This window comes from Lipotes vexillifer, unplaced genomic scaffold (assembly GCF_000442215.2).
Source record: "Lipotes vexillifer unplaced genomic scaffold, Lipotes_vexillifer_v1.1 scaffold621, whole genome shotgun sequence".
Lineage (NCBI taxonomy): Eukaryota > Metazoa > Chordata > Mammalia > Artiodactyla > Lipotidae > Lipotes > Lipotes vexillifer.
In genome coordinates this window covers 2,547,335-2,573,768 of record NW_006792411.1, presented here as the reverse complement: position 1 = coordinate 2,573,768, position 26,434 = coordinate 2,547,335, and the positions used below count along the sequence as shown (strand labels likewise).

The 26,434-nt window shown below is 46.5% G+C and overlaps 1 protein-coding gene across 2 annotated transcripts; it reads left to right on the top strand.

Moving 5' to 3' along the window:
* The first annotated feature begins 2,313 nt into the window (after positions 1–2,313).
* Positions 2,314–12,315, top strand: BOD1 (biorientation of chromosomes in cell division 1). 2 transcript variants are annotated; one of them, XM_007465547.1, is made up of 4 exons: positions 2,314–2,680; positions 6,188–6,312; positions 10,130–10,326; positions 11,545–12,315. In XM_007465547.1, the coding sequence occupies exons 1-3, from the start codon at positions 2,438–2,440 to the stop codon at positions 10,323–10,325; spliced, it is 564 nt and encodes a 187-aa protein (XP_007465609.1). In that variant the 5' UTR covers positions 2,314–2,437; the 3' UTR covers position 10,326; positions 11,545–12,315. The 2 variants fall into 2 exon arrangements, with proteins under 2 accessions (XP_007465609.1, XP_007465610.1); XM_007465548.1 differs by lacking the exon at positions 11,545–12,315 and having other exon boundaries at positions 2,438–2,514; positions 2,548–2,680; positions 10,130–10,325.
* Positions 12,316–26,434: the final 14,119 nt, after the last annotated feature.

The following is a 26,434-nucleotide window of genomic DNA, read 5'->3' as shown; positions in this document are numbered from 1 at the left end:
ATGAGATCACCGCCTGGGCCAAAACTAAAACAGTATTCTGCATAGAAATTTCTAAAGGTCCTGGATTATTAATACAGCAATGGCGCTCCCTGGTGACAATTATTGTGTATTACATGCTCCTTGACTTGGGGGAGGAATACATTTTGGATATAGTGGAAGCTTCCTACTGCAAATTTGGACGAACAATAAGCCTCCCCTAGTCTTGATTTCCTTAACTCCTCGTTCCCCTGACCCCACCACACCCAATTTATATCAATTCCAGAGGTAAGGTCACAGGTATAGGGTGCAGCCTCTTTTCACAGTTGAGAGTTCTAGCAACTAGGACACAAGGTCCCCATGAGACTGACAAAGGGTTAAACCATTTGCTCCCAATCTCCAGGATCACTGACCCATTTGGTCATGATGGATTAATCCATCATCTCCTACTTTCTTTTCTGAAAGTAGTGGCTACAAATGACACCCTCCTCCACCCACCTCCCCCGCTACACACACACACACACACACACACACACACACACACACACTCACTCTCTCTCTCTCTCTCTCTCTCTGACTCTATCCCATGATTATAGGAAACAGACAAAAATTTACACATCTACTTTGAGCTAGGCATTGAGCTATGGGCTGGGAACACAGTGATGAAGAGCAAGCCGTGGTCCCAGCTCTAAAGCTTACACTGTAGCAGGGGAAACAGGTGGCCAACAAGCCTATAAATTATTCACTTTTGATTATAATAATTGCTACAAGAAAGAGGCTCTGAGAGTCTATACCAGTGAGACAAGACCAGATTAGGTCAGAGGGTCAGAAAAGTTACCCTGGAGAAAGAGAGTAAGGTGTGCTGTGCCAAAATGGAGAAGAGACTGGTCAAAGTCAGGGAGCTTGGAGAATGGACACGAGGCCCAGGCGGTCTGAATGGGGCCTCTCCTGGGGCTAAAGGTGGGTGATGAGTGTGGGACAACTAGGAGGAATAGTCATTAGGTAATCTCCAGGATGGTGTAGTATTACGAGAGAATGTTGGTCATTAACTTAATCTTTGAGGAAGATTTAGCTTGAGTTAAAGGATGACTATAAACTAACATCCCGATTTTCATTTTAAGGGTTAAACTGTTAAATAAAATGGTGGGGTGGAGAGCATCCCAGATCTCTGTCTATTATGCCTCTTCCCAGAAGGCAAGGATATTGAAGAATTTATTATTTACAACCCCTCCACTGCTTATGGAAGATGAGGAAATAACAACAGCAGGCAGAATTGCCAGGGGCTGTGGGCAGGGGTTCAGTCAATAATGGACAAAAGGCTGAATGGAAGAGAGGACAGTGGTGGCAGTTCCAACAGTAAACTGGGGCTACAAAAAAAATCAAGAAAAAAGGCTTACCTTTGATGCCAGCTAGCTCTCAGAATGTAGAACACCTTAGGCTAAACATTGCCAAGATCTGGATTCAGGAAACCTTTGTTCAAACCCTCCTCTTCCACCTCTAGCTATGTGATCAGGGTAACAAACTTTCTGTGCCTCCATTTCTGCCTCTGTAAAATAGCGATGACAAGATCTGCTTTTTAGATTGTGAAGCAGTGTATGTGAAGTACTTAGCATCATGCCTGTAATATTCCAATTACTCAATATTCGTTTATTATTATTATTACTGACAATACTTAATATCTGGAAGGAAATACATAAAATAGAGAATCAGGGAAATGTTTTTACAGCAGTTTTCCATTATTTTTCAATTTTCTAAAATAAGTAGGCATTTCTGTTAAAATAAGGAGGGGAAATACACCCACAATTTCTGAATAAAAGAAATTTGACTAGTCCACTGCTTCCCACATTTCCTGGATCGTATTGTTCAAGAAAGGCGCGGGAATGCATGTTAAAAGCACAGATTCCTAGGCCCCGACCCAGAAATATTGAATCAGAATCTCTACGGGACAAACCTGTGAATCTATACTTTCAATCAGCCTAGCAGACGATTCTTATAATCAGGCACTTTGAGGACGCGCTGATTTAAAGAGAGAGGGCAGTAACGGAGCGAGGAAGGCCAGCCCAGGCTGCAGCAATCACGAGGGCCTAAGCCTACAAGTCCCATACTGCCCCGCAAACTGGAGGCGAGAGTCCGGAGCCTGCCGGGAGATGTAGTTTCCGTCGGCCAGAGCTCTGCATATAAGAAAGCCGGAGATGACGCCGGAAAACCTCCTACCCCACAATGCAGAGGTCGGCGGTGTCGTCACCCGGAGAGCGCCCTGGGTGGGGTGGGCGGTTTCTGCCGCCTCTACCACCACCTCTGCTGCCTCAGAAGCTGCGGTCGTCGCCGTCCCCGCCGCCACCCGTTCCTCCCCCCGCCGCCGCCTCCTTCTCCGGCCCCTCGGCCACCTCTACACGACCCAGGCCCTTTGTCCTTGAGAGGAATCCGTATTCAGTCTCCTTCGGGGGCCCGGGGCGCAGCCATGGCGGAGGGCGGGGGCGGAGGGGGCACCGGCGCGGTGGGCGGCGGCGGCGGCGGCGCCAGCCAGGCCTCGGCGGGGTCGACGACAGGCGCGACGGGGGCCGGTGCGAGCGGCGGCCCCATCAACCCGGCCTCACTGCCTCCCGGCGACCCGCAGCTCATCGCGCTCATCGTGGAGCAGCTCAAGAGCCGGGGGCTGTTTGACAGCTTCCGCCGGGACTGCCTGGCCGACGTGGACACCAAGGTAGATTAGGCCGCCTGCGCTCAGGCGGGCCGGGCTGGGCATGAGGCTGCCAGGGTTGCGTTTCGCATTTCCAAAGGAGAGAGAAAAACAAAAGACGCCTTAAAAATCTCAGCAGCGAGGAGACCGCTTAGGGCAGTATAGGAAGCTTTCTGAGGGATGCCCACGTGGGTTCGGCTCCCAGCCCCATCACTATTCTGTGCGACTTAGCCCAGTCGCATCTCTCAACTTGGGGATCCAACACCGGTTTCACAGCCTGCCTATCTCCTGTCTTTCCCAAGATGGGACTCCTTATAAAGCCCTCAGTAACAAATCTCAGTATGTTAAAAACAGTGGAGAAAACCAGGTAAGTAAGCGTGAATGGTTTGAATGCACAATCATCAGCCTATAAGTGTTCCTTTTCGCTAGCTTAGTGATTTGCAGACTTGCATGCACAGTTAATTAAGGTACATAGCACCCTATTTTGTTCTCCATCACTGATTGAAAAGGATTTGGTGCCTATTTTAGATCCTAGTGCCATAGGTCAACCAAGGCAACAGGTAGTACAATGCTGTTTCACTTTACCTGCTTGCCAAGGTTCATTTGTATACAGTGAAGTCCCCTGTGTTAAGTGTCAGACAAACAGCAGTTGCTGGAATATTCGTTTACTCCCTTTTCAGAAGCTGCTTCAAGACTTAGGAGGCTCTGTTCCTGAATGGGCTGCTAGAGGGAAGTGATTTCTCCTCTCTGAGCCTATCATGGAAATCTTTTGCGTACCTCACAGCAAGATTGTGAGCTTAAAACTAGGCCTAAAAAATAGGAAAAGACCTCGTCCATGTACCCATTAAACATTTATTGATGGGGTTTGTGGATACAGGAACGAGCAAGTCACTACCCAGTCCTCAAAGATTGTATTCTAGGGTAGAAAACTGAAACATAGACCAGATAGTATAAATAGTAAGTGGTGTATGCTGTTATTCTCCAAGATTAAAAACTCAAGGAGAAGTGCTATCCTTGAAATGGGGTATTTAACTTTCCTTGTTTAAGGTTCCCAGGTACATATTGACAGAGCTTTCACCTTTTCCAGTACTGGGTGTGCTCACCTTCCCATTGCAAGTTCTCCACTCATGTCTCATTTGTCTCACTGGGTTTTGCCAATGTAGTATACATTTCTTTAAATCGGTATTGAGAATCTGTTGGGGGAGAATTGGAGCCTTCACCACTTAACACCTCCTTAGATGTTCTTTCTGGTAGTCACCTGGTTGTCTTAATTCTTGAAGATAGTGCGTTTTAGGCACATCCTTTGTTGCTTTAGTCCCATGGTTCTCAAAGTGTGGCCCCTAGATCATCGGCATCACCTTACAACTTGTCAGATTTACATATTGTTAGGCTCCACCCCAGACTACAAACATAAAAAGTGTACTGATGGTGTTTGTAATTTACTTTGCAGTGCATCCAAAATATAAACAAACAGAACAAACTGATAGGTGAAGAAGAGACGGAGATAGTGATAGTAAGTATAATAAAATGTTAGTGGCAGGCACATTAGGTCCTTTCACTTCGTGAACTGAAGGGATTATTCTGTATTGTCAGGGTCTGTTAAGGTTTGGTGGTGACATTAGCTGTCCTTTGTCCTTTTCCCTGTGAACCGTTTCTATCTAAAACTGGGTGAGTTATTTTGAATCGTAGAAGGTATAGTATCAGGATCAATGGTTAAAAGCTACAAATCTAATTCTAACTCCTGTAAGCAAAGGGGAGAATCTGTTGGCTCATGGGATCTAAGGAAAGATAGAATGAACAAACTGCCAGAAGGGTAGGGATGCATTTGGAACCAGGGATGCTCCACTAGGGCTATCTTTCATGCCTATCCTTCATAACTCTTTTAACTGTCACTGCAGAGCAGAGTTATCCATTTGGTTACTAGTATCTGTTGGTTACATCTTACAGCTTCTTCCTCTAGAAACAGCTCCAGTTCAGAAAATCCCAGGAAGTGTCTGCATTGTCTCAACATGGGTAGGCACCCACCCCTGTAGCCAGGAGAACATGGCACCCACTGCCCTACCCACAGTAGTGGGTAATGAAGAGGGGAAGATGATTACCAGGAAACAGGAGTTGCTAGGCAGACAGTACATGGATATCTGTGAATTTTAGTCCTCACCCGTCTCCCTGCCTTACTCTCTCCAGGTTTGGTGGAGAGTCTTTATGTCTATGAGTCATGGCCTTTGGGAAGAGCCCATTCATGGAGTTGAGGCCAGTTGATTCCTTTGTCAGTTTCATTTACCTGTTAGCAGACTTTTGTCACAGTAACGCTACATAATAAACCAAATCTCAGTGACTTATAACAAGCATTTGTTCTCATGCTGATGGGGCTACAAGTCAGCTAAAGTTCCTCTGATCTAGATAGGCTTGGTGCTCAGCTGTAGGTGGCCTGGGCTTGGGTCCGAGCTGTGGGTTGGGGTAGGTCTGCTGCACATGTGCTCATCCTAGGTCCCAGGCCAAATGGACAGGGGCTGCAAAGGACATACCCTCATCAAAGGTCACCAGAGTACAAGAGCCAAGCCAGGTGGCACAGCCACATTTAGGACCTCTTGTCACTAACACTCCGTTGGCCAGAGCAGGTCACACTGCTAAACGCAGTGTCACTGGGGTAGGGAAGTATTCTCTGCCCACAGTGGGAGGAGAGAGGAGTGACGTGTGAACAGCGGCGCACACTCTGCTGCACCTGGTTTGGGGAAGAACAGCTAGTGGTGCCAGAAGGTCTTGGAGGCTTAGAACATGCCTTCCTTATGTTCACATGGATTCCTTGTGTTCATCAAGTTCCTTTCTGATTTTGTTCTGATCCTAGTTGGGTCTAGAACATTTGAGACCAATAAGTGCCTCTCAGGCTCCTTTTGGGACTAGAAGAGGATGCTTCCCTTCAGCCTTTCCCAGTGTTCCATAGGCGTTGACTTCAGTCTGCATTCATGAGTCATGCTGAGGGTTGGGTGGCCCTTCATTTTATGCGGAGAACTTTCCTGAGGCCTTGCTTGTTGCCAAGAAGACCCTGTGAGGTAAGCAGGGCAGTAATATTTGTTTTACAGACGGAAATAACTGAGACTCAGGTTGGCTGACCTGTCGAAAGTCAGAGAGCTAGTAAGCAATGGAGCTGGACTAGACCCCATTTCCTTTGATTTGGAAACGGCCTGGGTCTAACCTTGGCTTTGCCACGTTTTAGCCTTGTAGGCAAGTTGTTTACTTTTTCTAAGCCTGTATCCTCTAACATGAGAGCAGGAGAGAGCCAATAGGACCTCCCTCGTAGAGTTATTTGAAAAGTAAGTGGGGTAATAAAGCATCTGGCATTGTAGCAGGCACACATGTTGGTCATTAATCCATGTTCTGCCATGCTGCGTGATGATATTCATGGACACGATGGGAGTGTATTTAAGGACCTGAAATTCTGCATTTCAATGAAGAGCAGTGTTCTGAATGACTAATCTCCAAAACTTTGGTGCATTTAACTTCTGACCTTGCCCCTTCTTTTTAATATTTTAGCCAGCTTACCAAAACCTGAGGCAGAAAGTGGATAATTTTGTGTCAACACATCTGGACAAGCAGGAGTGGAATCCTACGATGAACAAAAACCAATTGCGAAATGGTCTGAGGCAGAGTGTGGTTCAGTAAGTAAGCAGAATTGAGAGTGAAAAGGCAGTTATCACAAGCGTGACTCGCAAGAAGGCCAATGAAAGGCACTATTTGGTCAAGGTGCATGGTACTTTCCAGCAAATGTGACATACAAGTTACAGCAGACCCCGCCCCTATTAAAATTAAGGTTCAAGTAAGCAAAGAACTCAATTGAAATTCTTGCTATCCACATAGGCCTCCCATGCACACCTCTACCAGGAAAGATATTCCAAATTGTAAGACATATTTCATACTCTTTGAAGTTTTCAGTGTAATGTGAACATACGCTGGAGTTCATACCGATGTATCAATGTTTGAGTCTTGGGCAAGAGCAGCTGGATCTTCTCACAAGTCAGTGTGGGTTATACAAATTTTCTGAATCCACACGGCCCCTCTAAAGTGTAATGGCAGCTTTCAGGAAGGCATGGAGTCTTATTAAGGTATATTCTTCACAGTAGCAAACTGAACCTTAGTTAATGAGGTGCTACTGATCGCTCATCCAAGTGACTTCTCAGTGTCACTGGCACAAAAGTGGTGGTGGCTCATGAAATCCAGTGTCCTAAGATAAGCTTTTTCTAATCCATTCAGAATCCTTTTTTTGCTCCTCATATCAGCACTTATGTTCAGGTTTTCTTGATCCACTATCTCTCCTGGAATATCTAAAAGCTTGTGAAGACTTCCCCTTTAAAAACAGAAGTATCAGGGAATTGTGCTGAGTGAAAAAAAAAACCCAGTATCAAAAAGATAGTGGCGCACGATTCCATTTCTGTAACATTCTTGAACTAACATATAATTATAAGGATGGAGAATAGATTAGTGACTGCTAGGGCTTAGGGTCAGGGTGGGGGGGTGAGTGTGGCTAGAAAGGAGTAGCATGAAGGGGGTGGGGTACAGGTGAGTATCTTAATTGTGGTGGTGGTTACGTGAAGCTCCTCATGATAAAAGTTGTGCAGAGCTACCCACGCCGACGCACATGAGTGCAGCTGGAACTGAGATGTAACCGAGGTCAGGAGAGTACCCGTGCTGGTTTTCTGGGTTTTTGCCCCCACCCCCTTTGTTTTCGGAGGTATAATTGACACACAGCATATTGGTTTCAGGTATAATTAGATTCAAACATAAAGGTTCATTCAATATTTGTATATATTTTGAAATGATCACCACAGTAAGTCTAGTTAACATCCATCACCACATATAGTTACAGAATTTTTCCTTTTTCCTGTGTTCCTGGCTTTGATGTTGTACTGCAGTTGTGCACAGTACAAGCATTCGGGGTGGCTGGGTAAAGGAGTGCGTGGACCTCCCTATGTAATTCCTTGCAACTTTCTATGGATATATAATTTCAAAATAAGTTTTGTAAAATAGAAAAGGATGCTTATTAACAAGCTGGCACTTTCAGTATGGCTGTATGGCTGATGAAATCTGAATCTTTTTAAACGAAACTACAATTTACAGAAGCTCTCAGAGTTAGGGAAGAAGCATGATACCGAAAGATGCCCAGTGCCGTGTCATTCTGGATTTATCACCCATTGCCTTTCTGTTTCTCTAGGGAGCAGACTGTGGCACAGGGATCCTTCAGAGAGAAGGGGACGATAGCCTCCACTTACTGAGCAACTATTTCATGTCTGGCACTGGTCCCTATATGTGTTATTGCTAATCCTTACAAAAAACCTATTTGACAGCTGCAGTAACAAATCAGATGAAAGTTTTTTTTTAACCCAGCCTTCTAAAAGATTGGCAAGCATATTAAGAAACTAAATCAAAACACCAAATATTTGAAAGGGTGCCATTAGTGGTATGAAAACTGTCAACATTACTGTTAATTTCTAATACACAATGATGTCATTTTTGAGGTATGCATGTGGCGCTTCTCTTTATATACCTTTAATATGAAATGTAACACAGAAAGGTGCTTAGAACAGAGATGCAGTATAACAAGTAATTAGAACATCCCTGTAGTCACCACCCAGGTTGAGAAATAGAACGTACCAGCACCCTCCAAAACACCCCGGCCCTGCTTCCCTCCTTTCTTGATACACCTTCCTCCTCTCAGAAGGTTACCATACTTCTGAGTTGGATGGTCATTCTTTCCTTGCCTTTTTTTCATAGTTTTACCACCTATGTAAATATTTCCTCCTTTTTGATTTGATCTAGAGTGTATTTAACCTGAAAACATGAATTTGGATGTAATACGGAGACACTTCTGTGTGATTCTTGCTAACATTTTGAATTTGAGGCAAATTCTAATGAAGTTTTAAAGTGAAGATTTGCTACTTAACCCTGTAGATGAAACACTGCAGCCCTCAGCATTGGCTGGCTGGCCTGGCTGTTCAGGCCCAGAATCTGTATCCCAGTTCTGCAGTGTGGAGGGCTTAACAGGAAATCAGCCTCTACTGTTGAACCTAATGATGACTGATAAGTCTTTTAACTGCATATTTGTTCATTTCATCTTCCATTTTAGGGTCCTGACAAGATCCTGTTTTCTCCGAACACTTTTAAAATCTCCAAGAAAGGGAGCTACACTCTTGGTACTTTGTTTTCCTTGGTCAGGCTTTCACCTCCAGTTAAGACCCCTGTGAATCTGACCTGGGAAGCGGGGTGGTGGACAGCCGTTGGCTTGTGCCTACGGAGAGGTGGCTTTGCTTCCCCACTGACCCATGGCCTGCTGCTGACCTCTCTGTGTTCCACGGTGCTCATCTCTAAGGGCACACGTTGTCTATTGGGGTCTGCCCAAAAGTGCCCCTGTATTCTAATGGTGGTCTGTTTACATCTAGACTTTCTGTTGATAAGCTGTCAGTTCCCACTGGATCTAGGAAGCACTTTATTCACTACTCAGCCTAACCAGTTCAAGGCCTGTTTCTCATCTCACTCATCACTGTGTGTGTTCACCCAGTTGTCTCCTGGGCTGTACCCTGACACACCATTTGCCCCATTACTGCAGGACCTACTTTTACCCAAGCAAAAGCTTGAATGGCCTAAGAACTCAAGTCTAAAGGAAAGTAAGTAAAACCTGTCCACCACGCTTGTGATGGTATTTGACTGTTTTAATCCTTTGAGGAGAACAACTCAGTTTGACCCTGCATGGACTATTTTCCAAACTCTTCAAAGGAGATTTGTTTCCTATGACCATAATCTTCCTCGCTACCCACCCCTGGTGTTTGAATATAGACATCTTGACTAATTTTTGCTCTATTTCAGAAAGGATTAGGGATGTATTTTAGCCCCTTAGGAACTGAGAACCAGTCTGTTTCTTGTCTGTTTACTTGTTTGCATCCAAGTTACCTAGTATGTGTCATAGGTAACAACCACAGCCGAAGGCCTTGTTGAATTGCTGGTGATGCTGTAAACATTCCCAGCCCTGACTGATTTGTGTTATATAAGATTTAGGGCTTACTAGCCAGGTTGCTGCTGGAGGCTGCTTCTCCTGCTTTGACTTGTGAGAGGATAGATATTGAAGGAAATGGAGTCAAGTGGGAGGCTTACTGGCTTTGACAGATTGAGGTTTTCAACTCTCCCCGTGCCGTCGGTTCTTTCCTACCGTATTGTTACTTGCTCTTTGTCTTTGGGACGGTTTTGTTTGGTTCTTTTGTACAAGGTTGAGGTGGGAGTGGATGAGATTGTGAATTAGGAATAATGATAGCTGCTGGTCATGAATTGCCCTCTAAAGATATCATGGCTTGAACCCTACGTGGTAAGTGGACCGCCCTGTGAAAGAACTCCCTCAAGGGGCTGTACTTTGGACCAGGTGGACATTTATTGGGCTGTCTCATGACACTTGGAGGCTAAATAATGGAATGATCTATTTGTCTTCTCAAGGTCAGGGATGTTGGAAGCTGGAGTGGACAGAATTATTTCCCAGGTGGTGGATCCCAAACTAAACCACATCTTCAGGCCACAGATAGAACGAGCAATTCATGAGTTCCTGGCAGCCCAGAAAAAAGAAGCTGTGCCAGCACCCCCTCCAGAGCCTGAAAGCCAGGACCCTCCAGCCCCATCCCAGGATGCTTCCTAAGGTCCAGTATCTCGTGTTTTTTTTTTGTTTTTTTTTTTTTTTTGCGATACGTGGGCCTCTCACTGTTGTGGCCTCTCCCGTTGCGGAGCACAGGCTCCGGACGCGCAGGCTCAGCGGCCATGGCTCACGGGCCCAGCCGCTCCGCGGCATGTGGGATCTTCCCTGACCGGGGCACGAACCCGTGTCCCCTGCATCGGCAGGCGGACTCTCAACCACTGCACCACCAGGGAAGCCCCAGTATCCCGTCTGTTGTCCAGGAACATTTCACCTCTGGCTTATAGATATAGAAAATGGATAGAAAAGGGGTAAGCCGTTATTGAGGGTCATGTTTCTTGTCTATTCAGAAAAGTATTTACTGCAAATGGATTTCATTTTGTTATGAGTCATTTTTTACTGAGAACTAATTAGTAATGTTTTCCTATGTCTGTGAGTATGATTTTCTGTGCCAGCAGAGCTAAACGTTTAAGCTGTGAATAGATGTTTCATTAGAAACCATCTGGGATGATTGGCGTGCACAAGGCAAATTCAGATGAAAGTCCTGTTGTTCTGAAATTGTTTAAATGAGTCTCTCCCCTGGACATGAGTTAACTTGGGTTTACAGTTTATATATAAAATCAAGCAATGCATTCTAAAGTGGCATCCTAAATGGGGCTCAGAGTCTGCTTTAAGCCCTGCTGGATTTCCTTGTATTTAGTAAGGATTTCAATTCACCACTGTCGGTTACCATGGGATTCTTCTGTTATGAGCACTCCTTTTTTTTTTTTTTTTTTTAACATTTGAAATTTAATTTTAAAAATCAGCTCTAGATGCACAAAACAATGCTTTTTGCAGAGCTTGGGAGACATTAGTAAACATAAGTAGCAATCACCGAGTAAGCAGTGGCGGACTCAACTCAGCCATTGTTGGTAACCATCAGGGTGTGCCTCATCCCCTCATTCTACTTCAGTGTTCTCTTTGTAAGATTCTTTAAGATGTCTGTTGCTTTTGATAAATAAAATAAGCATCAGTGAGTGAACAAAGTGAGAACATCAGACTTACATGGGGCACTCGAGAGAAATTGTCCCTTTGTACCTATCTATATTAGGAGAAGACCTCAGTTCCATTATGGAGTGTAAAACATTCATTTCAAGTCTTTCTTTCTAGTTTAATTCCTTTGGGGGACATAAAATTAAACATAACACAAAACTAACATTTTGATATGATTATCTTTTCTTTTTAGAATATGCCTGACTTGTTTTGGAAGCTCCATTGAATTAATGGTGAAGAACTGGATTCAGTTACATAAGAGTACAACTTCAGAGTGAAGACAGGCCAAGGTCATCACTGACTTCACAATTCAACGTTGACCGTGGGGCGGTGTCCAGATAAAGTAGGGAGCAAATGGGCCAGTAGGAGAGTTGACCATGTGGGCCCCACGTCGTGCTGCCGTCTGGCCAGCCTGTCCAAGGGGTGACACCCACTAGACACTACAGATACATTAAGAAACACTACATCAACTTGGGGTTGTCCTGAAACAAACCTCTGTACTTGAACTTAGAGACTGTGTATGAATTTTAGGGTTTGTGCTTGGGGATAAGCAACAGCTACAATGAAGGCACATAACCAGTCCCAAAGATGCAATTTCAAAGAATGACAGTAAAGGTTAGCCAGGGGTAGGTATTTGACAATGCTTATTTGATAACTGTTTCTCAGAGTTTCAGATAAGAGTGTACAAGCCATTAGCATCAGATAGCTTTAAGGTTGTTGTGACCCTCTTGTCCATGACTCTTCAGCTTCTATTTCCTTTCCCCTGTAAGAGGTGTCAAAACATGGGACCCTAGAATGCATGAGGAAATGTAGACTTAGGTATAAGGAGAAATATTTGCAGGCTCTCTGTCCAGAGCTTCTTCCTATCCTGCAAGGGCTAGTGAGTCTTGGGTGTGTTTATTTTATTCTCATGTTTGTGTTTTTTAGAAGGTGAATAATAAGTGGCTTAAGTTTTGTAATTAAATCATTTGATACTCTGAAGCTTCGACTAATTCTTAGACCCCAGGTGCGCAGTGTAACCTTTGTCCTCGGCCTGCATGGCATTCCTGTGCACAACACGACTTAATGGCAGTGAAGGACTGGTAGACATGCCTTGGAACTACGGCCGTCCTGCAGCTAGTGGGTGTAGCTGGAAGTGAGCAAGGCGTTCTTCCCTTCCCCGGACTGTTCCTGATGCCAGTCTTTAGTTGAGCATAGTGTGCTCTATCGGTGTTTCCCAAACTTGTTTGTGGAAGTGTCACCTGGGGATTTTAAGAAAAAAATGCATATTCTGATTCAGAAGTTCTGGGAGGACCTGAGAGTGTTTCTGACAGGTTCCAGGTGATGACTCAGCATATTGCATCCCAAGCCTTGGATGATATCAAAAATTACTTCAAACTAAGTGTCTTTTGTTCTTAGTTGAGTCTACTCCTGGATATTGTTACTCAAACTTTAACCTGTTTAGACTTCCACCTTTACCATCAATACCTGTAAGTTAGGACTGCACTTCCATATTTAGCAAGGTGTTTGGGCAACATGTGCCCTTACTTTAAAGCAAGCTGACCACGTGTTTAGGGCAGGTGGCAGTTACTTCTGAAGTGTGTTCTGCTTCCAGCTGAAAAAGGTTGGTGTCCTTTCCAGTTTGGGGTTCAACTACCAAGTCCTCAGTACTCAGAGAAGGGCCCCTCTAGTCCTCTTCACTCCACTAATAGGTAAACATGGAATGACCAGTCTTACCAGTCCTGTGCTCTGCAAGGAAGCTTCTCAGACTAGTATCCCTTCTTCAATACTATGAGCCTCCTTCCCTGGGAGGCCTCTGCCACCGGAGGGAGGCCTCAGCAGAGCCCCTTTCTGTCAACCCGGCCAAAATCCTGCCCATCCAACACTGATCTCGACCCAGTGACAGGGCAGAATAGAGCAACCCAGAGAAGGTGTCCGTCTGCCCACAAATGCCCAAGTGACTGTTGTGTATGCTTTTTGGAGGACAGTTTTTGGTCCATCTCAGTTCTCTTTTTTTTCCATTACTAGAGAAGGGTGTACCAGTTGATGAGAAACACCCTAATTTTCACAGAATGTTAAATATGCCAAGATACTAAGGAGTTTTGTTCTTTTTTTTAAAATCAGTGTTATATCCACTAAGTCACTGTAGACTAGAGATAATTTTTTCAAATCAGATTACAGGAGTAACTAAACTCATCAGATTACAGTAACTAAACTCATCAGATGACAGGAGTAACTAAACTCGTCACTACTGTTGGGACAGAGGGCTGTCTTTGACTCTTAGCTGAGCCAAATTGAAATGGTAGTAGTGCCCATATTCCCTTGAGTAAATGTAGTTAAATCGGCAGGCCGGGAAGATGAGACCAGACAAACAGCACCAGAGGGGCCGGGAAGCCCAGAGCCACCTCTGCTCTCTTCCTTCTCTCCCGCGAAGCCTGTTTGCCTTGTCAGTGGAGTCCTCATGCTTGTGTGTTAGGTTAGGCATGCAGAGCCTAGAAAATTCGTGTGTTCTGAGATAAAGTAGAATTCCTCCCTGAGGAGGATGAGGCCACCCAAAACTATCTCATCCCGAAACACCCTTGCTATATTCACTCCTAAACGAGAAACTAATCTCGGACCTCAAGGCTTCTCTCCCTATAGTTGGAAAAACCACTGCCATTTGCAAAAGCCTCGCGAAGCACAGAACTAACCTTTGTAAGACATCACCAAATATTACCGACCTTTAGAAACCATCAAAGCCTTAGAGTCACGGTGATACGAAGAGCCCCATGCTCATTTTTGTAGTCCACTTCTTTGACCTGGGGCAGTGTCTACAATTACTACTGGAGACGATTACCCCCAGCACGTTCGCAGTTACTAGCCTAAGTGCTTGACTGGTATTGCCAAACAACCACCATGTCCACCTAGTCATGACTGTCTTAACTCCTTCTTGGCTTGTAGTGAAGTCTGTGGCTCCTAGATCAGATTTTCAGTCGTCGTTTTATCCTATTTCTGTTGTTTAACTTCTGTTTACTCATCAGGGGATGGATGTCGGGATTCCCATGCATTCTGTAACACTCCTTAGCACTGTGGACTGAGTAAATAATAGCAGATTCATTACAGCAGTGCTTCTGAAAGGGTACCACCCAACCACCAGCAAGCAGCATCTGTATCACCCTGGAACTGTTAGAAATGCAGCCCTGATCCCAGATCTACCGATTCAGAGACTTGGAGAAGGGGCCAGCAAGCCTTCCAGATGCTTCTGATGCACACTGGAAATCATTTTCACTTTAGGAAAACTTTGGCAAGTCAGTGATGCTGACTGGTAATGATGGTTTAATTATATTAGTGGATAAACATAGTGTCTACATAGTGTATAAAATCAGTGTCTCTTCTGCTCCTGAGGTTCAAGACTACCATCTCTCTCTCTTTCTTTTTTTTTTTTTTTTTTTTTTTTTTTTTTTGCTAATTCTCCCATTAGTCCCTTGCAAGGACTGTGTGTTTGGCCATTTTGGCTTAGAAATGTCCGCATGTAATTTAAACCTCCTTAGCTTTCAAAAGCTATAAGCCATCTTCTGAAGATGAGTTTGCTAAGCAGCTCAGAATTTTGCCAGGAACTCTGCAGAAGGGCCTTCAGTGGCTCCTGAAGTTAGAGGAGAGATGTGCAGGGACCCAGCAAAGGTCGGCCTGGCTGGTGCCTGAGGCCGGCACTGAGGTTTGGGCTCGAAAATCCCGTCTGGATCAGCAGTGGCAAGAGGCCAGGCTCTGGTGGGAAGCAGACAGGAAAGCTGGCGCAGCCAAGCTTTCTTTAGCACTGCGCGTTGCACACTGTCCATCACCTCACCCGTGGAGGAGCCAGGGGGTCAGCTTTTATGGTCTTGTCCCTGGGGATGGGCTCAACTCCAAGGCCGTGCAGTAATGATTACCTGTGCTCTCAAACTGGTCACACTGCCTGAGACCTAGCCAGTCCTTCTGACTCCAGTCTCCAAGCTGCCATTTGGCCATTCCTCCTGAAACACTGCTTTCATCAAGTATCGTCCTCACTCACAAACCTTTGAAAGGAAGAATCAAGTGAACTAGGCACCTACGAGGTGGTAGACATTTTCGTAGGCACAACTTCATTTAATTCTCATGACCCTGTTAGGTAGGATCTATCCTCCCTTTTATGGATGAGGGAACCAAGACTCAGAGAGGTGAAGCACCTTACTCATTACACAGCTATTAAATAGGGAAGCAAGGTTTGAAGCCAAGCCTCTCTGGATTCAAAGCCCATATTTCCCCGTCCGCCTCGCTGTTTGCTACTCTGCCGCCCTATTAACCGAACAAGTTCCAACTTGTCAGTCCTCCGGGGTCCTCCCTTCATTCCAAAGGTAGCCCCAAATCAAATCAACTTGACCTCCTTCTGCATCTCAACACATGCCCTTAGTTCTAGCCAGTCTTTGCTCCCCTCACTCAAGTGCATGTCACAGGGCAGAGTTTGCCAACTGACAGGCTGCTCTGCTGTGTCCTCTAACCATGTTCTATTGGCCAAGGAGTTGTGACTGTTGTCTATTAATTACCAATATTTTTAAATGGGGAGATTTCCATATAGATCTGTATTTCTGGCTCCTAAAGGAAAACGTCAAGGTTTGGAAACACTTTCATATTCCCACTGCATAACAATCAGCCCAAGTTTGATAGCAGCTCACCATTTCAGATGAGTGGGACATGCAGATGCCACTGGCTGGTTTCACCCATCTCCATCACCCTGCTGGCCCCTGAGGACATTTGAGTTGGAAATACTTGCCCTAGAGGGTCATTATCTTGTGATTATTTTAAATTATTCAAAAACATCTCTTTAGCTGTCTTCTAGACCTTAATTTTCCATGAGACTAGATTGTTAAGCTACCCGATTTTGGTTCTAGAATTTTCAAGATAGGGAGGGGTGCCTGCGGTTCCCTCACATCCCTGTCTGGGTGTCTACATAGAACCACCCGAGGATGCATGAGGGTGACAGGATGTAGACAGCATGGAGAGGCGGGTGTGAGGTACAAGGAGGAAGCAGGCAGAAACCAGCACCCAGTGTTCTCAGAAGCCTCTCAGAGGTTCCCCAAGAGGCAGTCTCCCCGAGCCAAGGCCAGAAGGCGGCTTATGTGTGGAACTAATCAGTGTATGTAGCTTAACGTTTTGTAAATAAGAGTGAAGGGTAGCAGAATATGCCGCTCCAAACCATGGCAATGGGAGTTGAGGACATGCCTCCACAAAATAAGCTGCTTTAGTACACTGATTACTTTGAGCTGTAGGCCCTTGAAAAAGAGCAAATGCAGGGAGAGGCTTTCTCTGAACTCCTCTTATCTGCCTAAAGACAGATCCTCCAAAAGGAACTCAGTTGTCATTGAGGGCCCCCTCTTTGGGTAATTTGATTGATTGATCCAGCTAATCATCTTATTTATTTAAAGGAATAATGCTTGTATGTGGGAAGACATCCCAAGGGTACAAATGGGTTTAACAGGAGAAGTTTTCCACCGTGTCCCTCCAGGCTCCCAGATACCCTCGCTGTTACCCGGTCTATACAGACCTCTCCAGAGACAGTCTGTGCATATATAAGCATGTGAGTTTTCATATCTGTCTTCAGCTGGGACACACTCCACCTCTCTAACTGTCCACAGAAGTTCCTAGGAAGGGGAAGAGAGTGGGCTGGGGGCTGAATAGTCCACAAGTCTTGGAGGTGGGAGGAGGGGTAGTGGGGAAAACGGCAGCCGCCCTGCGGAGTTACGGAGTCAGTGATGCGTAATGATCAGAGTAAGAGGAGGTAGTCTGTTTTGAGAACTTGCTCTGTGCTGTCCACTACAGCCGCTACATGAAGGGCTTCCCCATGGGGTCTCTGACTCTGCACTATGAAGACAGTGTCCTTGTCACCAGTAACAAAGAAAGAAACAAGTACTCACCTGAGATCTCAGTAACAAGCGTCAGAGCTGAGAAGCTGTTCACCTCCAAAGCCTAGCCTTTTTTCCCCCTCCAATTTCTTTTATTGTGGCAAAATATACATACCATAAAATTTACCATCTCAACCATTTTTTCAGTGACATTAAGTACATTCATCTTGTTATGCAAACATCACCACCATCCATCTCCAGAACTTTTTATATTCCCCAACTGAAACTCTATACCCATTAAACAATAACTCCCCATTCCCCCTCCCCCAACCCCTGGCAACCGCCATTCTACTTTCTGTCTCAGTGAGTCTGACTACTCTAGGTACCTTATGTAAGTGAAATCGTACAATATTTGTCTTTTTGAGACTGGCTTATTTCACTCAGCATAATGTCCTCAAGGTTCATCTATATTGCAGCATGTGTCAGAATTTCCATCCTTTTCAAGGCTGTATAATATTCCGCGGCACATTTCGCAAAGCCTAGCTTTCAACCACAGCACTGAGCAAAGATGCCTGACTCTTAGTAGATGTTTAATAACTTTTTTAAACTTCTTCCTTTTCCTTTGAAATGATTTCAAACTTACCAAAAAGTTGTAAGAATAGTACAAATAACTCTTTTTCCTGAACCATTTGAGAGCAGTTGTTGACATGATGCCCCATCACCCCCAAGTCCTTCAACATGTAATTCCTGCAAACAAGGACAGTCTCCTACATAGCCACAATAAGAGCGTTAGGAAATTAACATTAATACATTACTACCATTAACCTGCAGACCTTCAGTTTTGCCAGTTGTCCCGATTATATCCTTTACAGAGAAAGGATTCCGTTCAGAATCCCGTGCTACATTTAGTTGTCGCGTCTCCTTTGATTCCTTCAATCTGGTATAGTTCTTTATAAAGACAAAAGGCCAGATCTTTGGGAGACTAGTCCTTGGGTTTGTCTGACGATTCCTCGTGGTTAGATTCAGATTCTGCATCTTTGGCAGGAATATCACAGAAGTGATGCTGTGTTCTTTTCATAGCATCCTACTAGGTGCATGATTTAGATGGTCGCTTTGCTGGTGATGTTCGCCTTGATCACTTGATTAAAGATGTGTCTGCCAGGTTGCTGTTTTATCCCTTTGTGATTAATGAATATCTTGTGGGGAGATACTTTTAGACTTTGTAAACATTCTGCTCTTCATCAAACATTCACACCTATTGATGTTTCTCCGCTGAACTGAGTACCACTGTGACAAGGGCCAAGTGGTGATTTTCTAATTCCATCATTCCTTCTACAATTATTAGTTGGCATCCTACTGTAATGAAAACTTTCCCTTGTCCTCATTTATTTATTCTCTTATTTATCTCTATTCGTGTTGACCCATGGATTCCTATTTAATCAATGTGTTCTATTAGTGTTAGAGTTATTTCTTTTGATGCTCAAATTGTCCCAGATTTGGCCAGTGGGTTTTTGTATCCGTGGGACCTTTCTCCATCTCTCTTTCAGCACTTCCTTCCTTTCTGGCACAAGAAGATGCCCCAAGCTCATGTACTTTCCCTTGGAATCTGCCGTTTTTCCAAGGAGGCTTGATTCCTTTGGCTGGTATTTAAAAATCAAATCTGAGTGCTAGATGTGCCTCTGCTCCCAGACCCTCTCGGGATTCAACTAGTTTCCTTCCTTCCTTTAAGAGTAATTATTTTTCTACCGCTTTCCCATGATCCTAAACGCATTTACACTGATCAGTACCACTATTCAGAACCCATCTCCCATCACTGTCACCACCTCAAGCTCCCACTGATGCCCCTCACTGCACTCTGATGTTTTCCCCCCACTCTCCCATCTCCCTGCACGCTTATCTTGCTCAGTCCCACCTGGTGGCCCTGTGACTTTGCAAACCCTTGACCTGACCCCCACTTCAAGGTCCTATGGTATGAATGGGCCAGGGGATGGTGAGAGTGAAGAGATGAAACGGCAGGAGCAGTGGAATCGCATCCACACCACTTGACAGCCCCTGCCCGCTGGAGCAGGTGGCTTGGCTGACTTCAGGCTTGTGCTCAAGAGGAAACAGTAGGGTCACCTCCCAGACGGTGTGGACCACAGAGACAGGCCTTGGGGTCAGACTCACTCTTTCTTTTTCCTTTGTGCATGCTGTCCCATCATCCCCACCCCTCCCCCATCCACTTTTTGGGTGCTCTTGCCATGGCTCAGTGTCAGCCCCTCAGCTGGCAGGCCGCCTGTCTTTCTGATGTCTGCTTATTCCTCATCACCGAGTTAGACCACCTGAAAAATACCCACCAGTTTGGCGAAAGTCCACAAGCTGTGGAAACTAACAGAAACTTATTTATATTCCATAAGTTATTAATAAGCTAGGATTTCACTGACGTCCATTCCAAGCACAAATCTCTCCATAAACGCTTGGCAAGCGTGGATGAAAACACAGAGAACGTTATTCGCTGAAATCGCCGTAAAAGGAGTATTGTGTTATGTCATTGCACTTTTCCTCATTAAGTTCACCCTGGGAACATTTTGTGGTTTGCAGTTGTAAGATGAGTCCTATGCAACCTGGAGACCCAGGACCACTTCTCTCCTGCCTTGGCCCAGGCTCCCACCTCCTTACAAGTCCCCGAGGAGATGTTTGCACAGTTGATGCTGGCAAAGTGGTCCTTTGTGATCAGCAGAGCCTCTGGCCCCAAACCCTGACACAGAACTCCAGGGAGACAAGCTGGACCACATGCGGGCTGTGTTCACCGCAGCCAGCTCTCGGATGGCACAGCCTTGAACCAAAGCCAGCCTGAACAAGGTGGCTCTGCCTGCTTCCCAAGTCTTGGAACTTACCACTCCAGAGGGATGCAGGCCTCTCCAACCTCAGGCAGAGGAAGAGAGGGAGAAAGATGGGCAGCAGGAGGGGCACGTGGAGTGGAGCAGAGCTGAGTCCTGGAGCTAGAGAGGGGAGGGACAGTGTGAGATACGGAGAAGGCCCTACCAGGGCCCATAGAGCCAGGCTGTGTTCTCATCACATGCCTCCAGAACAGAAAAGAAAGAGGTAGAGGATGCCAGGGCCTGCCCTGAGGGAGTAGAGTTACCTCTGGGCCCCCTCTAATCTCATATGACGGTCAGAGAAAGGCAATGACAAGGGCACTGGACCTGTGAGTGGAGACCAGCGACATCACACTAGCCCTGCCGCCCCGCTAGGGCCCTAGAATTGAACTGTTCCAACAAGGGCTGTTCCCCCTGGCCAGGGGGGTCTCCTCGGTGGGATAAACCCAAGTGCAGAGTGAAGGGGACTGGAGGGGCCAAGGGAGACAAGAGCAGGCCTTCCACAAATCTGTCAAGGGTTGTTGTAAGATGGAAACAGGGGGCTTCCCCGGTGGCGCAGTTGTTGAGAATCCGCCTGCCAATGCAGGGGACACGGGTTCGAACCCTGGTCCGGGAAGATCCCACATGCCGCGGAGCAGCTAAGCCCGTGCACCACAACCACTGAGCCTGTGCTCTAGAGCCCATGAGCCAAAACTACTGAAGCCCGTGTACCACAACTACTGAGCCTGAACTCTGGAGCCCGTGAGCCACGACTACTGAGCCCGTGAGCCACAACTACTGAAGCCCCCGTACCTAAAGCCCGTGCTCCGTGACAAGAGAAGCCACCGCAATGAGAAGCCCGCGCACCGCAACGAAGAGTAGCTCCCGCTCGCCACAACTAGAGAAAAGTCCGCACACAGCAACAAAGACCCAACACAGCCAAAAATAGATAAATAAAATAAAATAATTGGAAACAGGAGGTGCATGGTTCCCAGAGGTTACCTAGGGGGTGGTTTTTAGGTTCCCTCATGTAAGACTGACCTGTGGCCTATCCATTCGTGAGGAGTGACACAGCTACATCTTCGAGGGACAGGGTCGCCTTACTCAACCACTACCTCTGTTATCTGGCAGCGTTCTCGTTCCATGGGCTCTGAGACGTGGCACTCCGCTCACAGCCAGGCTCCGCGGGGATAGAAAAGGAATAGGATATAGAAATAGGAGAGAAATAGGAATAGGCGAGGGAACAGCAGGTAAGAGGAACTTCAGAAACACTCAGGTCCCTTAGTTCACCCCTTTCCATCATTTATCCATTAGTTACCCATGCCTGCAGAGCACCGGTCCGTGCAGAGCACATAGTAAGCACTCATTAAATATTGTGATCGCTCATAGTAGCAACAGAAGCAGTAGGTGTTGTTGATGACTCATTTGACCAACACCCCAGAGTGCAGACTAGCCATTATACCCCCATTTTACAGAAGCTGAGGTCCAGAGCTCTGAAGTAGCCTGGTTGCCTGCTGGCCTGAGGGCAGCAGAGATGGGGCAAGGGCTTGTCTCCTGCCGGAGACCAGGGAGCCTATAGCTCAAGGCGTGGAACTAAAGCAAGATCCAAAAGATGCGGGGAAAGGGAAAAGAGAGATAGGAAGCGTGAGGCGTGGACGCGGCCTGGGACAGAGGAGAGCTGGGGGACAGGAGGGTCCCCAGCAGTTTGGGGGCGTTGCAGAAAGCAGGAGGCAGCGGCGACCGGTCTGGGCTCTGAAGTGAAACCCACCTGGGTGAGTGCACCGCATTCAGTAGCTGGGTGATCTGGGGCAATTCTTCCTAACGCCCTGAGCCTCCGTTTCCTCTTCAGTAAAATGGGGCAGATGGTGGTTCCTGAGGGAATTGATGAGATAACGTGCAGCACGCAGCTCTTAATCATCACTCAGCCAAGCTGCGGTTATTAGCATAGAGCCAAAGAGACATGGCAGACCCGTGCTTCTCAGATCCACTCCATGTGGTCATGACAGGAGAAGGAACCAGTGAGTCTCCGCCATGCATTTTCCCAGAGGAAAAGTTTCTATCAGAAGAGAGCTGCTTAGCTCCTTCCCTCACAGTTTGGAGGAGCTGGGTGATGTGCCCCAGCTCTGTCACTTCTACCTGTGCGACCATGGGCAAGTGACTGGTCCTCTCTGAACATCAGTTTCCTCATCTATAAAATTGCCTTGAGGACTATAGAAATTCTTTACACAGAAATACTGGTATTAATTTTTACCTGGGGAGGCAAAATAACCAAGCTGGAGAAGGCACAGACTTCCGACTTCAGAGAGATCAGGCTCAAATCCTAGCTCCCCTAAAAAGTAGCTGAGCAGCCTTGGACAAGTTTCTCAGCCTCTCTGTTTCCTCCTCCATGTGGCAGAGCTCCTCCGTGTGGCATAAATTACTGACATAATGCATGTGAAGCCCTGAGTACTATCTGGTAGGTAGTAAGGACTTTAAAAAGAGTAGTTGTTATTATTACTGCCTGTCTGTTTCACTCTCGGCCTGACCCAGATCCTGGCCTGACCTTGACTTCTATCTCACCCTGCTTTTGCCCCCAGTTTTCCAGCCGAGTGTGGCCTGAAAGCTGTTTTTGTGGGGCAGCCACCCAGGCCCAACCACAGCGCTGGTCTCATCAGTGCCACCGCTATAAACAGACAGAGGCAGTGTAAGTAAACACGCGCTCCCTGCTGGCCCTGGAGGCCACCGGCCTCAAAGGAGGTCAGGTGGAGGGTGGCAGCCTGGTTGGATGGAAATAACGACCGAGCCCAGGGACAGGGCAGGCCACGAAAGACCCTTGGCCAGGCAAAGCAGCAAGACAGGTGCTGAAGCCAGAGGGCGTCCAGGCTGAGACCCCAGCTTCTGTCTCGCCACCCCAACTGGGCCTGGCATCACCCGCCCCACCTCAGAGCTAGCATCTGCCTCTCACTGCCCCCAACTGGCCTTGCCCCCAGGAGTGACCACAACAGCAGCCTTGGCAAAAGTACACACCCCGGGTACCTTACACACAGCATCTCGTAAATGCCCTCACCATCCGAGGTGATGGGTGCCATCACTGATGAAGCAACAAAGTCTCAGTAAGACGACTGACCCCAAATCATAATGTTGGTGGGATGCCTGGAATCGGAATCCAAGTCTGGCTCCAAACCCCAGGTTTCACCCTCCTCCACCCTGGAAAATCACTTCTACCTGCCCTGGAGTCAACCCTCAGAGCCACGCAGGCTCTGCTGACCCTTCTTTTGTCAGCACCAAGCACACTCCAACACCCAGTGAAACAAGCAAGTTTGCTGAACGGCTCTACAAATGGATATAGAAACAAGAATCCGAGTGGGAAATGCTTCTCTGAAGGAGAAGGGCGTGGATTGAGCACTCATCAGGACTTCACATACTGCTTTGCAAGTGCTCATTCATTTCACCCTCAAGACCACCCGATCGGGTCAGTGGTCTGATCCTCATTCTACAACTGAAAGAATGGAGACTAGAGGTTAAGTAAGGTGCCCAAGGAGTGCATTGCTCTTAAGTGGCAGGGCTGAGTGTGGACCCAGGACTGGGATGCTGACGTGGTAAGGACCACAGACGCCTTCCCCTCTGTGGGTCCACCACCCGGCGTGGACCTGGCCCAGCATGGGTGAGCACCACGAGTCTGGTCATTGAATAGACCCACAGGTAAACAGGTTACTTCTTAGGCTCCTTGAAGTTCTAGAAGGATAGTATAGGTGTAAAAAGTGTGGACTCCGGAGCCCCATGACGTAGATTCCTCATCCTGGCTGCCCCCAACCAGCTGTGTGTTCTTGAGTGAGTTACTTCATTCTCCTGTCCCTCAGTTTTCCCATCTGTAAAATGGGGGTTATAGTAGGGCCCGCCTCAGAGGGCTGATATGAGGAGCCAGTGAGTCAACATTTGTAACATTCTTAGAACATTTCCTGGCACAAAACAAGTTCCAATGAAATGTTTGTTAAGTTAAAAAAGTTATATCTGTATATTGTTGACTGAAAAAAAATGCACAACCTAAAAGTTGAGAGTTGTTTCATCCTGCGGACATTCTTAGGACTTCAAGCCTGGGAGACAGCAACTCAGATAATGCTGAGAAAACTGTTCTGAAGAGGAAGGCGGGGAGCCAGGACACATAGGAGTTTTTGCAACAAAACCGGATAGTTCAGAACAAAAGCTTCCTGTTAATAAAAGAAAACTAGATATCTCACATTAAGGAATTTAGTGCTCTTCTGTGTATGGGAAGATGCAAGAGCCTGGGCTCACTGAAGTCATTCCTTTGATATGCACCTCAGCTATCTGGGGCCAGTATCCTCTACTTTCTAATCCTGAGTTTTCTCAGGTGCACAGTCCGGAGGTGGCTGCAGTCTGATGACTGCTAGATGGCGGGGAATCCTTGTTTCCATCCTGAGTTCCCTCAGGACTCACTGCCCACGTGGCAGTAATATAATGGCTTGAAGGCTGCAAAATCCTTTATTTACTGATTTGGTTTTAGTTCTCAATATAATAGGAAGATATATATTTATAATTCTACTTCATAGCTGTCTCAATTCATTTCTGGAGGTCACATTGTGTGAACCTTTAAAATTATGCAGTTATCTAAGCTAGTATCTGACCTGATAAAAATATTACCTCTTGGTTGCTTGTGGATTTAGATACCTTTGCACAAAATCTTAATTTATATTTTGTTTTACATCAGAGATGGGCATCAGGCCTTGATCAGGAACACTTGCGGGGCTGGGGGGTGTTCCCCATTAAGCTTGGCGCTTGAGTTGCTTTGCTCCCTTTCTATTTAAGATGAAACAACACAAAAGGGCTGGTTTTAAATGCCCAAGCTGAGAACATTGTGTTGCTAGGGGAAAGCACAGAGCAGAGCTTCTCAGAAGCCCTCAGGTGAAGATAAAAAATGCAAGTGACTCGTGGGAGATAGAAAGGGGCCATTCCCGGGAGGGAGCTTGGTGAGCCCCCCTGTTCCTGGGGACCCATCAGAGACCAAGGGCAGCGCTCACGTAGCCACTCCACACACACCCGCCGTCTGTGCCTCTGGAAGCCAGGCTCTGGTGTCTGTAATAAGGTGTCAGGCCTGCCTCCGGGGAGCTCACTTCAACTGTGGGTGCAGAGGCAGCATTGAAATAGTGTAGCTGAGCCTCACAAGCCCGCCAAGGCCCTGCTTTCAGTCCTGCACAGAGAAGGACAGAGAAAATGTCCTCTGCCAGGATCCTCAGAGGGAGAACGTTTTATCTCCTTGAAAGAAGTTCTTTGATAGAATGATCGGGATGCAGGGTGAGACCCATAGCACATGTACAAATAAAAATATGACTGAATGGTTCAGAGACCAGGAGACAGGAAAAGGAATGAGTCTTCTCCAAGGACAGAGGGTAAATTCTGTTCGTGAGGAATGAGAATGGTAGGGGCTGCCAGGGGGCCACTGGAGAGACAGGCTGCTGGCAGGATAACCAAAGAGAATGCAGAGAACAGAACTTCCTGCAAGGAGAACTTTAGGGTTTTTACTGTGGAAAACATAATGTAACCCCAGGCCTCTGGCCCACTTACTAAATCTTGAGTAAAGGCTACATTGACCACTGCTGCTATTTGTGAGTGGATGATTTTGAAAGCACTCAGAGTGGCTGAGTTTTATAAAAATAATAGCTCTCATATGTCAGGCCTTATTCTGTGTGTTTTACATGGATGGACTCATTTAACCCTCATGACAGTCCTATAAGGTGAGTCCTGTCATTACCCCCATCTTCCAGGTGAGGAAAGTAAGGCTCAAGGAGAGAAAACAACCTGCCCCAAGCTCACAGTTAGTGGATGGTGGAGCCATGATTGAGCTCAGGTAGCCTGGCTCTAGACCTGCGCAAAAAGGACCCCTGCTCCAGGCCACGCATTTTAGAGGCCGCTGCTCTGGTTCTGCATTGGATTTTCACTTTTAAAAAGTATTCGAAGCGGGCTTCCCTGGTGGTGCAGTGGTTAAGAATCCGCCTGCCAATGCAGGAGACACGGGTTTGAGGCCTGGTCCGGGAAGATCCCACATGCCACGGAGCAACAAAGCCCATGCACCACAACTACTGAGCCTGCGCTCTAGAGCCTGCAAGCCACAACTACTGAAGCCCGCATGCCTAGAGCCCGTGCTCTGCAACAAGAGAAGCCACCGTGATGAGAAGGCCATGCACCACAACGAAGAGTAGCCCCCGCTCACCACAACCAGAGAAAGCCCGCGCGCAGCAACGGAGACCAAACGCAGCCAAAAAGAGAATAACAAATACCGTGTGCAGCCAAAAATAAAATTAAAAATAAACAAATTTATATTATAAAAAAGTATTTGAAGCATTTTATTTTATGAGAGAGAACCACTGAAATCTTGTGTCATGTTCTATGGATATTCAGGCGTGCCTGTGCTCTTATGTACTGTGAATGTATTTAAAAG

Excerpts from the sequence above, each read along its gene's own strand:
- BOD1 (XM_007465547.1), top strand. The coding sequence starts at position 2,438 with ATGGCGGAGGGCGGGGGCGGAGGGGGCACCGGCGCGGTGGGCGGCGGC. Across the intron at positions 2,681-6,187 it reads TGGCCGACGTGGACACCAAG|CCAGCTTACCAAAACCTGAG; the intron begins GTAGATTAGGCC and ends TTAATATTTTAG. Across the intron at positions 6,313-10,129 it reads CTGAGGCAGAGTGTGGTTCA|GTCAGGGATGTTGGAAGCTG; the intron begins GTAAGTAAGCAG and ends TGTCTTCTCAAG.